At 44.7% G+C, this 12,990-nt stretch overlaps 1 protein-coding gene across 1 annotated transcript in view; it reads right to left on the bottom strand.

Annotated features, from left to right (window-relative positions):
- UST (uronyl 2-sulfotransferase) overlaps positions 1 to 3,453 on the bottom strand; it is a gene marked incomplete at its 5' end in the record, with an annotated part of 185,662 nt that extends 182,209 nt beyond the window's left edge. Inside the window, one exon of the mRNA XM_029943248.1 lies at positions 3,406 to 3,453. Within this exon, the coding sequence (XP_029799108.1) occupies positions 3,406 to 3,453 (48 nt within the window). The remainder of the gene's footprint in view (positions 1 to 3,405) is intronic.
- Between the last annotated feature and the right edge of the window lie 9,537 nt (positions 3,454 to 12,990).

Below are 12,990 nucleotides of genomic sequence, written 5' to 3'. Positions count from 1 at the left end.
TTAAAAGAAGGGAGACCACACTATCCTGGCTGCTGCAAGCCTGTTTTTGTTCTCAAGAATATCTTTCCGAGGGTTGCTGTGGGGAGAGGGGTGGGGGGAAGGGCCAAATGGGTGATGGACATCACGGAAGGCACTTGCTGGGATGAGCACGGGGTGTTCTCCGTAAGTGATGAATCACTGGGTTCGACTCTTGAAACCGATACTACACTGTATGTTAACTAAGTTGAATTTACATTAATAAAATTTTTAAAAATAAAAAAAAGAGAGAGAATATCTTTCTAATCCATTCAATAGAGATCCCCATGCTCTTTCTCAGCCGGGCTCTAACCTGAAGGCACTTGTTCTGTGTACACAGAGTGGTGGTAATAAGTGGTGAACAAAGGAAAAGACTAACATCTGCCTTAAATAACAACTTAGATCAAAAACTGAGGTGAGCTGTGAGGTTCAAGTGGATTTTAAAAACAAGTAAAAAAACACCAAAGGCATTTGGTTCTTTTCTATGCAAACACCAGAGAGAAGGAAGACGGCGCTCTGCCTGTGCTGTGGGGCACACACCCCATTCCCTAAATGGCTATTACTTGTGGAATGTGAAACTTGTGGAATGAACTTTTAATAAAATGAGAACTTGCCTGTAAACCTCAGTACATTTTCAGGGTTTAAAAATCTTATTTTATCTAGATCACAGCTCTTTCCATCTTGGCACCAAAAAGTTATTTCTGAATGCTAAACAAATACCAAGGCAGTAGAGCTGCACTCCGTCTTGCTCTCCCCTGCCAGCCTGGGGGTTCATTCCAGAAGCCACATATGTGTGAGTCCTTCTCATCTGGAGGCCACCATATGCCAGTGGGCTGCAGACCTTACTAACCGAGGCCCCACTTCAGGGGACACTCAAGGGACCTTTATCTGGAAGTCTGACCTCATCGCTTCTGGGATTCATTTCCACACTGGCAGAAGTCATGAGTGTGGATGAAAAGATGTGAACATGCCACCATTATTTTTATTCATTTTTATATTCTTCTCATTTTGGTTGCTGCTTAAAAAGTCAAGAGTGTTTTTGTTACTCCACTCCAAGATAATGAAAACACATTTATAGTAAGAGAATCTGCCTCATATAAACTTCTGCTGGTTGAAGATTATATTCACAATTTCAAACTTGGAATAGAGTTTATGAAACTAGATTTGCTCTGAAAGTAGTTTCAAATGATCTGATATGACCTGATGGCTTTTGTGTGTCACAGGGAGCTCTGGCTAGGGGGAAAGTGGGGAGGGGGTGAAGACTAGACGGCAGGGGTGAGAAAGTGCAGATCTCCACAGGGCCAAGAAGAAAGTCCAGCCAACACAGAATCTAGGCACCAAGGATTAGGAAAGAGGCAGGCAGGATGGCCAACCTCGCAAGAGTAAGGCTCCTAAGCAGACTAATGAGGTGTTCCCAAGCTGGTCCCTAAGAATTGAGTGCAAGAAGGCAAGTTTATATGAAGTGGGCCTGGGTCTCCTGAGTAGATAAAACCCCATTTATCCAACCTGAAACCCCAAATAATGTCCCAACATGCCACTGAGAGAAACAGCTGATGGGTCCCTCAGAGCCACCCCCGCCCCTTTTGCTGCAGAGCAGGTGTGGAGAATTCTGTACCTGGGAGAGCGGTACAGTTAGTGGGGCAGGAACCTAGCAGACCATTCTTTCCCACCTCCACTTATTTTCTCTCCCAGGCAGGTTACTGACCAAAGAAAATTGGTTTTCACTATAAGAAGAGTTACAGTAGTGAGTCATCACTATATTAATAAATAGCCTTTCTATAATAAGCCATACCACTCTCTCTAGGCCATCAGCAGTGAAAACAACATAGAAGATGTCCAGGGAAATTGTTTTCTTCATGCTCATGGCTTTTAAAGCAGTCATTCTCAAACACGAGCCCAAGAACAGCAACATCAGTATCACCCAGGAGCTTGTTAGAAATGCAAGTTCTCGTGTCCTACCCCAGACCTACAGAATCAGACACTCAGGGGTCCGGGTCCAGCAATTGTGCTTATTTAATAAGCCTCCAGGAAACCCTGATTCAACCTAAAGTTTGAGAACACTGGCTTAGTGGAAGAACCTGGGCTGGGAGTCAGGAGACCTAATTCAGATTCCAGCTCTGGATTCCGTGGCGCAATTCAGTGATATTTAATGAACAGTCACGATGTGCTACTACAAGAATGAGGGCACTGAGATGAGCTAGACATGGTTCTTATCCTCAGATGGGGTCTCGCCTCTGTATTCCTTTGCTCCTCTGGGGTACGGGCTGTTTTGTTCTGCTGTTCTTGTTTTGTTTCATATTTGTATTCCCAATGCCTGCAGCATTAGAGACACTCAATATATATGCAGAGGACCAAGTGGTAGAGCCGTTCACAACTGTGATAAATGCTACTGTACCATTCATCAATAACCTTAATGTCGCTCCAGTCTAGTTAACACTAGCCACCCTTTATTTTCATGCTTATTACAGGCCCAGTGCTGAATGTCATATATCAGCTCATTTGATCCCTTTAGATGTCCCATACTGCGAGCAGTATTGTTAATCCCACTTTGCACATCAAAATTCCGAGACTCCAAGTTTTAAGTAATTTGTCCAATGTCAGACACTGACCGTGGCTGAGCTAGTGATGAATTCAGTGATAGCTGTTCGAAAACCCAGGGTCTTAAAAATAATAGAGTTCTTTTAAAATTCCACAAGCTCAAAAGCTGACTTTGGGGCAGACTTCCAGCCTCAAAGGTCAGGGGATGATTAGCTTCTTACTAGGTACTTAAAGCTGTACTTTGCAGGTCATCATCTTAAGTGGTCAAAGACTATCTTTATTTTTCCCATTTTTTGGTATCTTGACATTAGGTGTTCGTTGAGTATAAGAAAGTAAATATTGGTGACATATACCAATAGGTCACCAGAATATTCTGACTTTTATTATGAGAAAACAACAGTGGGCAGGCATGTCAGGCCAGGGCAGCCTTGAAAGGTCACTGAACAAGAAGGCTGGTTCTAAGGGGTTGAGTCTTCGATGGAGTATCCTAACTAAGGCAGGCCAGGGAGAAAGGGGACAGAGCCCTTAGGCCCAAAGGCATGGGGAAGCCAGGCTGCAGGCATCAAGTCACAGGCCAGTATGGATGCAGAAGGAAATAAGAAGCCACCAAAGATCTGAAGTCAGTCCGAGGCTCTAGTGCCTGGAAGTTAGTTACTGATAAAATAATGGCCCTTCCTCCCTCACCATTTTGGCACTCTTCACACGCTTCCTTTCTGTCCTCACTGTAAATCAAAGACAAACTTCACATCTGTCATCTACTATTTTCTCGTGAACAATTCAGGACCAGGAGGGCTCCAGTTAGGAGGCTGTAGGAATGGAGGGAAGGACGCATACCATAAGCAAAGGCCTTACCTTACTAGGAGGTGGTCCATGATCATCCAAGTAAGTGGAATTTCCTAGAAAAAAAAAAGAAGAAAGTTGATGAATCAGTAATTTTAAAACCAAAGTGAATTTAGCACACAGTCCTTGAAAACAACCATTCCAGATGCATGTCTATTTAGACAACTATACCAAATAAAAAGAGGTAGGTAGTTGCCCGTTTCATGGGATTTTGTTGGCATTACCATGCTCAATTATACTTTCATCAGGCACAAACACTGTACCTATGGTGTGCGTGCGGGCGCGCGCGCACGCACACACACACACACACACACACACACACACACACACACAGAAACACGCACCACAATCCCTCGTCCAGGATCTGCTGAGTTTACTTTAGAGCAGTGGTTCTCAAACCTCAGCATGCATCAGAATTTCCCGTAGAGTCTGTTAACACACAGCCTGCCTGGGTCCACTCCCAGAGGTTCTGACTCAGTGGCTCTGAGAATCTGCACTGCACAAGCTCACACAAGCTCCCAAGTGATGCTGATGCTGCAGGGCCTGGAACCACGCTCTGAGAACCACCGCACTGTTCCTCCTCTTCACCTTGATGGTCAATGTCCCCTGATCTTTTCAGACTAGTTTCCTTCAGAAGCTTGATCTGTCTTGACAAAGAGCCTCTCACTGGCTTGCATGTTTTCAGAGTATATATTATCATTTCCTGATGAATAAAGACTCAAAGGGGTTTGGATGGGAACTAAAGGTCCCAGAGTTCCTTTTGGGCAGCAGGGACCTGCTAAGTGCTTTCCACGTCTTCACTTAATACAAATTTCAGAGGTGGGTTGTAATGATCCCCACGTACAGAGGAGGGAATAGAGGCCTAGAGAAATCCAGGGATTTGCTCAGGGTCACACCCTGTTACACTGCAGGAAAGACAGAAGACTGTTTCTTCCACAAGGTGCCTGGGCATCTGCTGCTCATCTTTCCGAAAACCTACCTACCAGCTTTTGCAGAGCCCGGGCACCAGCAGCACACTCTGGGCACTGACCATGTACCCCAGACACCAACCCAGCAACACATTTGAGCACATGGGGCAGCACAGGGTACACTCAGTATATTCAAAGGATCCCCTCCAAGGAGATCATGCTTGTCAGTCCGGGGAAATCACCTTCACAAAAAGTGAAGACAGTTAGCCTTTCTAACACAACAAAATTTTAAAAATATTGGAAACACAAGGATACCTAAAGAGAGCAGTAGCTTAAGGAAGAAGGTTAAGTGTCCCAATTGGAGTAGATGAAAGGTGACTTTTTTAAAGAAGAATGTAAAAGTGACTTAGGAAACTGGAATAAAAAGGAGAAAGGGCGCCTGGCTAGCTCAGACAGAAAAGCATGCAACTCTTGATCTCAGGGTTGTGAGTTTGAGCCCCATGTTGGGTGTAGAGAATGAATGAATGAATTAACAGATAAATATACTTTTTTGAAAAAGGGGAAGTAGAACTTAAGACAGAGACAGTTCAAATGGGAAACTGATCCAAAAATAACAAATAAGTGGGTTTGGGCCTATAGGGTTTTTTCCCTTCTTCCATACTGTGGCATCAGCCATCCCTTTTTCCTTGTCGTCTTCTGATCCATCACCCGCTTGATCTCCACAAGGACTGTACTCTACTGGCTACTTGTACATAGTGAAAGGACAACGAAGCCCGATTTTCATGTACAAGACATGTAAACACAAACACCGGGCAGGGTCATGTTGGGTTATTTTCAGGAATCTTTGAAATGTGAATGTGATTAATGATCTGTTTGATCTTAATTATTGTGCTGCACTCCACTGGGAACACACAGAAATAGGAAGTGAGATCTATATCTGACTTAATAAAGAGGTTCTGCATGAAAGAGTTCAGAAAGATGACTGCCGACGTCTAGAGAAACATTCACAACTCTTCCAACATCATGCAGTCAGTGTAGGTGCAGAAGGTTCTCATCAGCTCAGGGTGGGAATGTGTCTTCCTAGGACGGACGTGAGAAATCCCAACAAACCTCAGCACGTTCACCAGGTACCAATCTCAGAGTTCAAAGACAACTCCAACAACTAATAGTTTCTGAAATACTAGAAGTTTCCAGAAGAAACAAAGGTCCTAAAAATGGATGACTTGAATGCCTGACTTTTCCCTCAAATTCCAGGCTCCGCTACCCACTGACTCCGTAGCACCTTGGCTTAGATGTCTCCAAGCATCTCACACTTTGTCAGTCCAAACAGAACTCAATTTGTTGCAATTTCACCCCACCTCCCATCCCACCAAAATTGCTGCCTCCCTATCTTCTTTATCTGGTTACACCACATATCCTTTCCCTATGGGTTTCAAAGCCCAAGAGTCATCCTTGATCCATCTCTTTCCCTTACCCAATCTGTACCAACCCACTCACCAGTCCCATTGGCTCAGGCTTCAAAATATTACTCAAATCTGACCACTTCCCACTGGCCCCTCTGGGCCATTTGGGAGAACACTTGCATCTCTCCACTGCTTACAAATGGTCTCCTCTACTCATCTTCTAACCTTATTGATCAGGCCATGTTAGCCCTCTGCTTAAAATCTATTTATCTAAGAACAAAATAATCAACTCTTTACCATGGTCTATACCCCTACATGATCCAGGCCCTGACCTCCAACCATACGCATTACTAGCCACAACAGCCTTTTCTCTGCTCCAGAACACACCAACTTGTTGGCAGTTAGGGACCTTTTCAACTAGTTCTTTCCTCTTCCAGGAAAAGCTCTTCCCCACCATCATCATTGAGACTTAGCTCAAATACTCTTCCTTTCTCCCTTCTCCCATCCTTCCTTCCTTTCTCCCCATCTCCCTGGCTCCCTTATAGAAGACTTCACTTCATTCCTTCTGCACAGAGGAAGGAACAGGGCTGACAAGTGTTGACATGTATACACCCTGTTCTTTGCTCCACCAGAAAACCCCTGAGTGCCCATTGTAGGTAGGTTTATTAGCACGCAGAGGCTGTAAATGTTTGTGCTTGTAACAGAGGTAAAGAAAGGGAAAAGAAAAGCTAGACACATTTCCGTACCTAAAGATAACAAGTTTTTATTCTCCTAGGGCATAACCATATGACTATCAGGGTTATAGGTAGACGTAGACTCTGCATCCTACATTTTTATGCTTTCATAGCGCAAAGTAAACAAAACTGTCAGAATCTTCAAACCTGAAGCTGGTAACTTACTGGCTGTGGAGATCAAAGGATGAGCCCCGTTATCAAAGTGAGACTCTCTGAACGGGCTCTCCAGCACCAGAGGAGCTCCTGGCTACTCTGCCTCATGAGGGACTCAATAGAGGGTGTCAAGGTGGGAAAGGAAATCAAACTAAAGCCTTCCAGGTGATTGGGCTTGGAGCTCAAGCTGTAAATTCAGGAGGAAAAGACAGACGAAGCTGATGAATGATCCAGAGCCAGTAGAGAGGATAAGGGCTCCCTTAAAACTCACCTCCACCTGCCCTGGGAACCCCAGTTTCTGATCCCAGGCCACACACCCTGTGTGGCAGTATCTCTTATTTATAGAGGCCTAAAGGGGCATATTATCTCATTCCTTTCCAGAAAGTAACCCACATCTTTAGACCTTGGACTCCAGCTTCTTATCTTAAGTCTTTTCTTTAAGGATCAAGGGTTACAGTATCTAGTCAGCATAGATAAAAAGGAAAGGCACACCCCACATATTTCTACTCCTACCATTGGTCAAATTTTTCGGAAAGGCCTGTCTCCAAACTGCCAAGAAATTGCTAGCTAAAGCTGGCATCGAGCTAAAATCTCCCAGGCTGCTGAGGAACAGGGAGGACACGGTAGGGACTATTTGAAACAACACTCCAGGCCTTCTAACTCCATGTGGCTGGCCTATAGCCTGGTGGTGGTCATGGTTACATGACACGGGTTAAAATCTATAGAACCATTCATCAGAACCAACACCAACAAAACACTCATAGCTCAATGGCTTTTAAAATGCCCTGATAGAAAGCAAGTCATCTCAGACTTTGCAACCAGTGAAATTACACCATGTTCTAAATCTCCCCCTACCCATCTAGCCCTTGATAATGGAGACCTCCCTAGGAGACGGTAAATATAACATGAGAGATCGTGTGCAAGGGTGCAAAGGTGGTAAATCCAAGTACTTGGGAGTTACGGTCTGCACACTTACTACAGGGTTTCAGTGTGACCAGCATCTTTGCAGGGCAGTATACCGTTAAACCTACCTACCTCTGCCATCATACAAGCTATTTGCAGCAAAGATGCATTTCAGGACACTCCTGTGACATCTAATATTAAAAATTAGGAGGCCAGGAGTTGTGGCCTGGAATCTGAAGGTTCTTGACTGATTACTACCTTAGGGCTGGGTCTCCAGTGGCAGAACCCAGGCACGCTGACCAACAAGAGTCATCCAAGTCTTCCACGGTAAGACCAATGACATGACATGAACAACCAGATACAACGTAGACCTACACAAAGAGGTTTCATCTCACTTTTTAATAGAGAATATCCCCAAGAAGCATCACTCAGCTCTGAATAAATTGCTTTCACTCCTCAAAGTTTTCCACATACACATCTGTAAAACTGAAACAAGCTCATAAGTTATTATAAGGGATACACAAAGGTAATTTCACTCTGTAAGAAAATGCCTAGAACACTATCTGCACATAGTAAACTCCTAATAGGTTTGCTAGCAGTACTAGTTGCACTAGTTACATTACTAATTGTATGACCATGGGTACTCGTAGTAGTGGAAAACCTTCCCCCACTGTCTCTCCATCCTCCGCCTCACTAGTTTTTGACCCTCACCGCACAGTCCACTCAGCTGCAATGCTTTTTTTTTTTAATGTTTATTTATTTTTGTGAGACAGAGAGACAAAGCGTGACCAGGGGAAGGGCAGAGAGAGAAAAGGACACACAGAAACCGAAGCAGGCTCCAGACAGCACAGAGCCTGATGAGGGGCTCGAACTCATGAACCGCAAGATCATGCCCCGGGCCGAAGTCAGCCATTTAACTGACTGAGCCACCCAGGTGCCCCTGCAATGCTTTCTGAGAACGTGGATCCCACGCCCCAATCCTAGCTCATCCAATTTAATCTGCGGACGAGTCAGGGTGGCTCAGTTGGCTAAAGGTCCAACTTCGGCTCAGGTTATGATCGCATGGTTTGTGGGTTTTAACCCTGCATCAGTCTCTGACAGCTCAGAGCCCGGAGCCTGCTTCGTATTCTGTGTCTCCCTCTCTCTCTGCCCCTCCCCCGTGAGTACTCTGTATCACTCTGTCTCTTAAAAATGAAAAAAACACCTTAAAAAATTTTAAATCTGGGGACAAGTCATTTAACATCTAGTATTTCCTAAAGTTCTTTAGGGCATTCTAATGCCGTGTCAGGGTTGAGAATCACTGAGCTACAGAACACAAATTCACAGACTTCGTAATTCAGGCTGAATCTCATTTTCCAGAAATAAAAAATAACCAAATCCAGGCTGATGTTAATCATGGTCACCCCATCATTCTGGCAGGAGAATGCACAACACGAGGGCCACGTCCAAGGGGAACGTTGGTAGACAGCTGATGGTCACAGAAGGACTCCCAGCCTCAAGAAGACCATCGGGCAGCCCCCCACTAGCACCTGCTCACTGTACGAAACAAACCTGGCAAGGGCCAGCTCACAGGCTGAGGGCTGGCACAGCACCACTGGGGCAGGAAGAGCTGGCCCCCTAAACCACCTGGGTTCCCCCATTTTGTGGGTCTTCACAAGCCTTTTCAAAAAAGTTTTCAGGGCTTGTAGTTTGACATATTGTTCCTGCAAGCAACGCTTAGCACACGTGGTCCTGTTGAACCTCTTGTTTCAAGGTGAAAGGGAGAAGTCAAAGCATAACCCTCCATCCCCAGGGGTTCCCCAGATCCTACTAGACTTAAACAACCACAGGGTATCCCGTCAGTCCTGTAGACACTCATATGCGATCCACACACACGCTTTAAGGGACCACAAGGGTCTGAAGGGAGAGAGCTTCCGGAAAATCTGTAGCAGACACACAGCCTGGTCCCAGCCCAGTGAGGTGCTTGTTTAGGCAGGCGGTGGGCCTGGAGTGGAGAGGAGGTGAGGAAACCCGGTCAACACACAGAGGCTTGAGGCCGCACCCACGTGAATCCAATAGAGCCCGCGGACACAGCTGATAGAGGAGAAGCACTGATGTAAAGGACTATTGAACAGAATGAGCCGTGTATTCTATTATATAAATAGCAACAGTCACTCTGGTGTGTGTGTGTGTGTGGGTGTGTGTGTGTGGGTGTGTGTGTGTGTGTGTGTGTGTGTGTGTATGGGGGAGGGGGGAAGGAGCCCCAGGGTAATCATTGAATGGATTCAGGAAGATGTCGCTAATAACAGTGACCCTCATGGCTGCCGAAGGGTAGGTAGCCCAGGGGTAATAGAAGGAATATAATAGGCAGCAGAACAAAAGACTTGGGTTCAAATCTCAGTCCTTTTACTCACCGAATGGCCTTGTAATCAGCACTTAATTTCCATGAGGCTGAATGGCCTCATTGGGAAGATGAGGATGTTAACAGTAGCAGCAGCAGGGTTGTTATGAAAGGAACAAGACATACGTAAAGCATTTAGCACCCTGCCTGCCCGGCATATAGACAGTAAGTGCTTAATGAATGGTAGCTTCCTCATCTTATACCATCCGATTTTATCACCTACATTCAATTTTATAATTTTATTTATTAAAGAGGAAATCCAAGAGAATCCTGAGGCCAGGGAATGGTTGAAGGATGAGTATTAACATAAGATAATTATTTGATATTTTCTATTACTTTCTGATTCTATCTTTGATCCATCTTCAAAAATATGCAAAGAAATTTTCCCAGATAGTTTGGCAAAAATAAATACTTTAGCAACATACAAATGAATTTACAGAAACTTCATGGCACAGAAGTTATTCTGGACTCCTAAGTCTTGCATTAGCAAATCTGTTTTTGCCTGAATGGGTCCCTGAAGAATAAAAATGTTTTAATTCTAATCCCTCTTACAGAAACCATAATATGCATTAGTGTCAATGTCAAAAGAACCGCCTCTACACTCTGTCAATTTTGATCAAACACCAGACTCTTTCTTCAGCCCCTTTTAAAACATCACACTCAGAAGCAACTGAAATCCTTTCCTTTCTAATTTAGAAACAGCCATTTCACACAGGGTTCTGGTTACCTAGAACACAACCATTCGGCCGCATCCCCCCACCCCGTGCCGGAGTCTGGGCCTCTGATAAGACACTGTTAATGAAGGAGTCACTGTTGAGGCAACAGTGCAACCCTAGCTTTGTCCTTGCCAAAAAATTATGTTAATGCCACACTTTCCACCATTAACGATGGGTTACATTTCTCTAAGAGGCAGCTGTCAGCACACAGCAGCCGTGGTTAACAATGAGGAGTTTGTGTGCTGGGTAAGCGTCTCCAACAGCTCCATTTATTATAATTAGCGCAGCCCCAAAGACACTGTAAGGGAGGAAAATTGCTTGCACAGCTTTATTTAAGCTTTAATAGAATTATTTTCCACCGAATTAAAACAAATGGCTTTATTAACTATCAATACTTAAATACATTTACAAAAATGCCTTTCAAAAAAAAAAATCTTATGTGTTTATCCAACCAGTTAACAAAGGCAGAAACATCCTGAAAATACTTTCTTGGTGCTAAATGATAAAAGCGAGCATTCCCATCGCTGAAAAACATATTCAAATGAAACTGTTATCAAGTATGATTTAGAAAGTGGTTTCCATTTCTAATAAATTTAAAAAGAAAATGAACATTCTTCTCTTTGTATTTCAGGCTCAAAAGCACGCTTTGTTTTATAGTACATCTCTCTGTCCTTTTTTTCCCATTAAATCTGAATACACATTTTAGGAGGTCAAGGGCACATTTGTAGAAGGAAATTATCTTCGGAATCAGATGATCAGTACACTACTGCTAAAATAACAACCCAAATATAAATATGAATTTATTTCCAAATTAGCTCAGGGATTCATCATAATCATATATGACCTTCTCCAGGTAGGAATGCCATTTCAAAGAGAGATAGAATCACCGAGGTTTCTGTTTCAGCCCATTAGATTTTCCTCCCAAAGTAGTTGACTAGAGTCAACTGATCCCACCGGTGTGACTCCAACATCCCCATTAACAGCACAGCAGCCCCTGCCCGGCCCAGGGCAAGTCTCCAACGAGCAGCCTGGTAAGTTTTCTTCCATGGGAAACAGACACCGTGAGAACTGACACTTCTCATTACATGCTTACTGCATGAAGCATTCTTGATAACTATGGCGGAAGACAAGAGGGATGTAGCCAATTAAAAGGGAAACAAAACAAGGCAGCATCTGCAGTATCATCGCCCATGGTGAGCACTGACTCTGATCTCAGCGTTATGCTAAGTACTCTCCAGACCCCGCCCTACTGAGTTCCTATGACAACCATCCTATTACCTCCACGTTACAGCAGAGGAAGCCGAGGCTCAGGAAAATGAAGGTGACTGTGCAGTGTTGCACAGCTAATCAGCATGGGATCCTGGACGTAAGCACAGCTGCCTGCCTCCCTGCCTTGCTCAGAGACTCCAGTCTGTGGACACAGAGTGCTTTGAGGTCTGGAGCCTTCTGGCTCCCAGGGCACCTCAGGCTGGGCAGTCTGGGGCAAGCTGGGGACGGCGAGGCAGAGCAGGGACTGAGCTCTAGGAGCACCATCTGGCACTTACCAGCTAGACAGGACCTCAAGCTGAATGTCACTCCCCCCGCCCCGCACTCAAGGGCAAGGGGTCTGCAGACTGTGGAAGAACCTACCATCCTAGGAGCCCAAGGAGCGAGCACAGCACTGGGTCGGAGAGGGGGGAGGGGACAAGTTAGGTGGGGCCCAGATTTCAGGAGCAACTTAGAATCTCTGGCTGCCTCGAGTCCGTTTCTAGCTGATGTTTATTTTAGTGGCTCCTTAGTAGTCACAGGATGGTACTCTGGGCATACGACCTTTCTGCAATCATCACAATTTTGAAATACTTGCTATAAAAAGTTAGCTTGGGTTAGAAATCCATTCACATTATTGCAGAGAAGGTCAACATTATATTTGTCAACTACCAAAAAGGAAGCTCTGCTTGATTCCTTACGTAAACCTTCAATTGATGCAAATTCTGTGAAGGTTATTGTGGTAGGCTGGGTGGATATGTGACTTTACACGGCAAAAGGGACTCTGCAGATGGGTTGAGTTAGGGATCCTGAGGTGAGAAGATTATCCTGATGACCTGGGTGGGCCCAGTATAACCACAGGAGTCAGGAAGGTCAGAGTCAGAAGGAGGCAGGATGATTAAAGAGGTTGTGCTTTGAAGGTGGGGCGGCCAGGGTCAAGAAATGTAGACAGCTGGAAAGGGGAAGGAATAGACCTTCTCCTAGAATCTCCAGAAGGAGTGCCACCCTGCCCACACCTTGATTTGAGCCCATTAGAACCCATCTCAGATGAACTGTCGGATCATGAATTTGTGTTGCGTTAAGCTACTGAATTTGTGGTAAATTATTACAGCAGCCACAGGGGATTAGCACAGCTCCTAAAATGATTTTACATTT

This window comes from Suricata suricatta, chromosome 7, assembly GCF_006229205.1.
Source record: "Suricata suricatta isolate VVHF042 chromosome 7, meerkat_22Aug2017_6uvM2_HiC, whole genome shotgun sequence".
In the NCBI taxonomy this organism is placed as follows: Eukaryota; Metazoa; Chordata; class Mammalia; order Carnivora; family Herpestidae; genus Suricata; species Suricata suricatta.
Note: the sequence above shows the minus strand (reverse complement) of the source record. Positions and strands in the feature narration are given on the sequence as shown.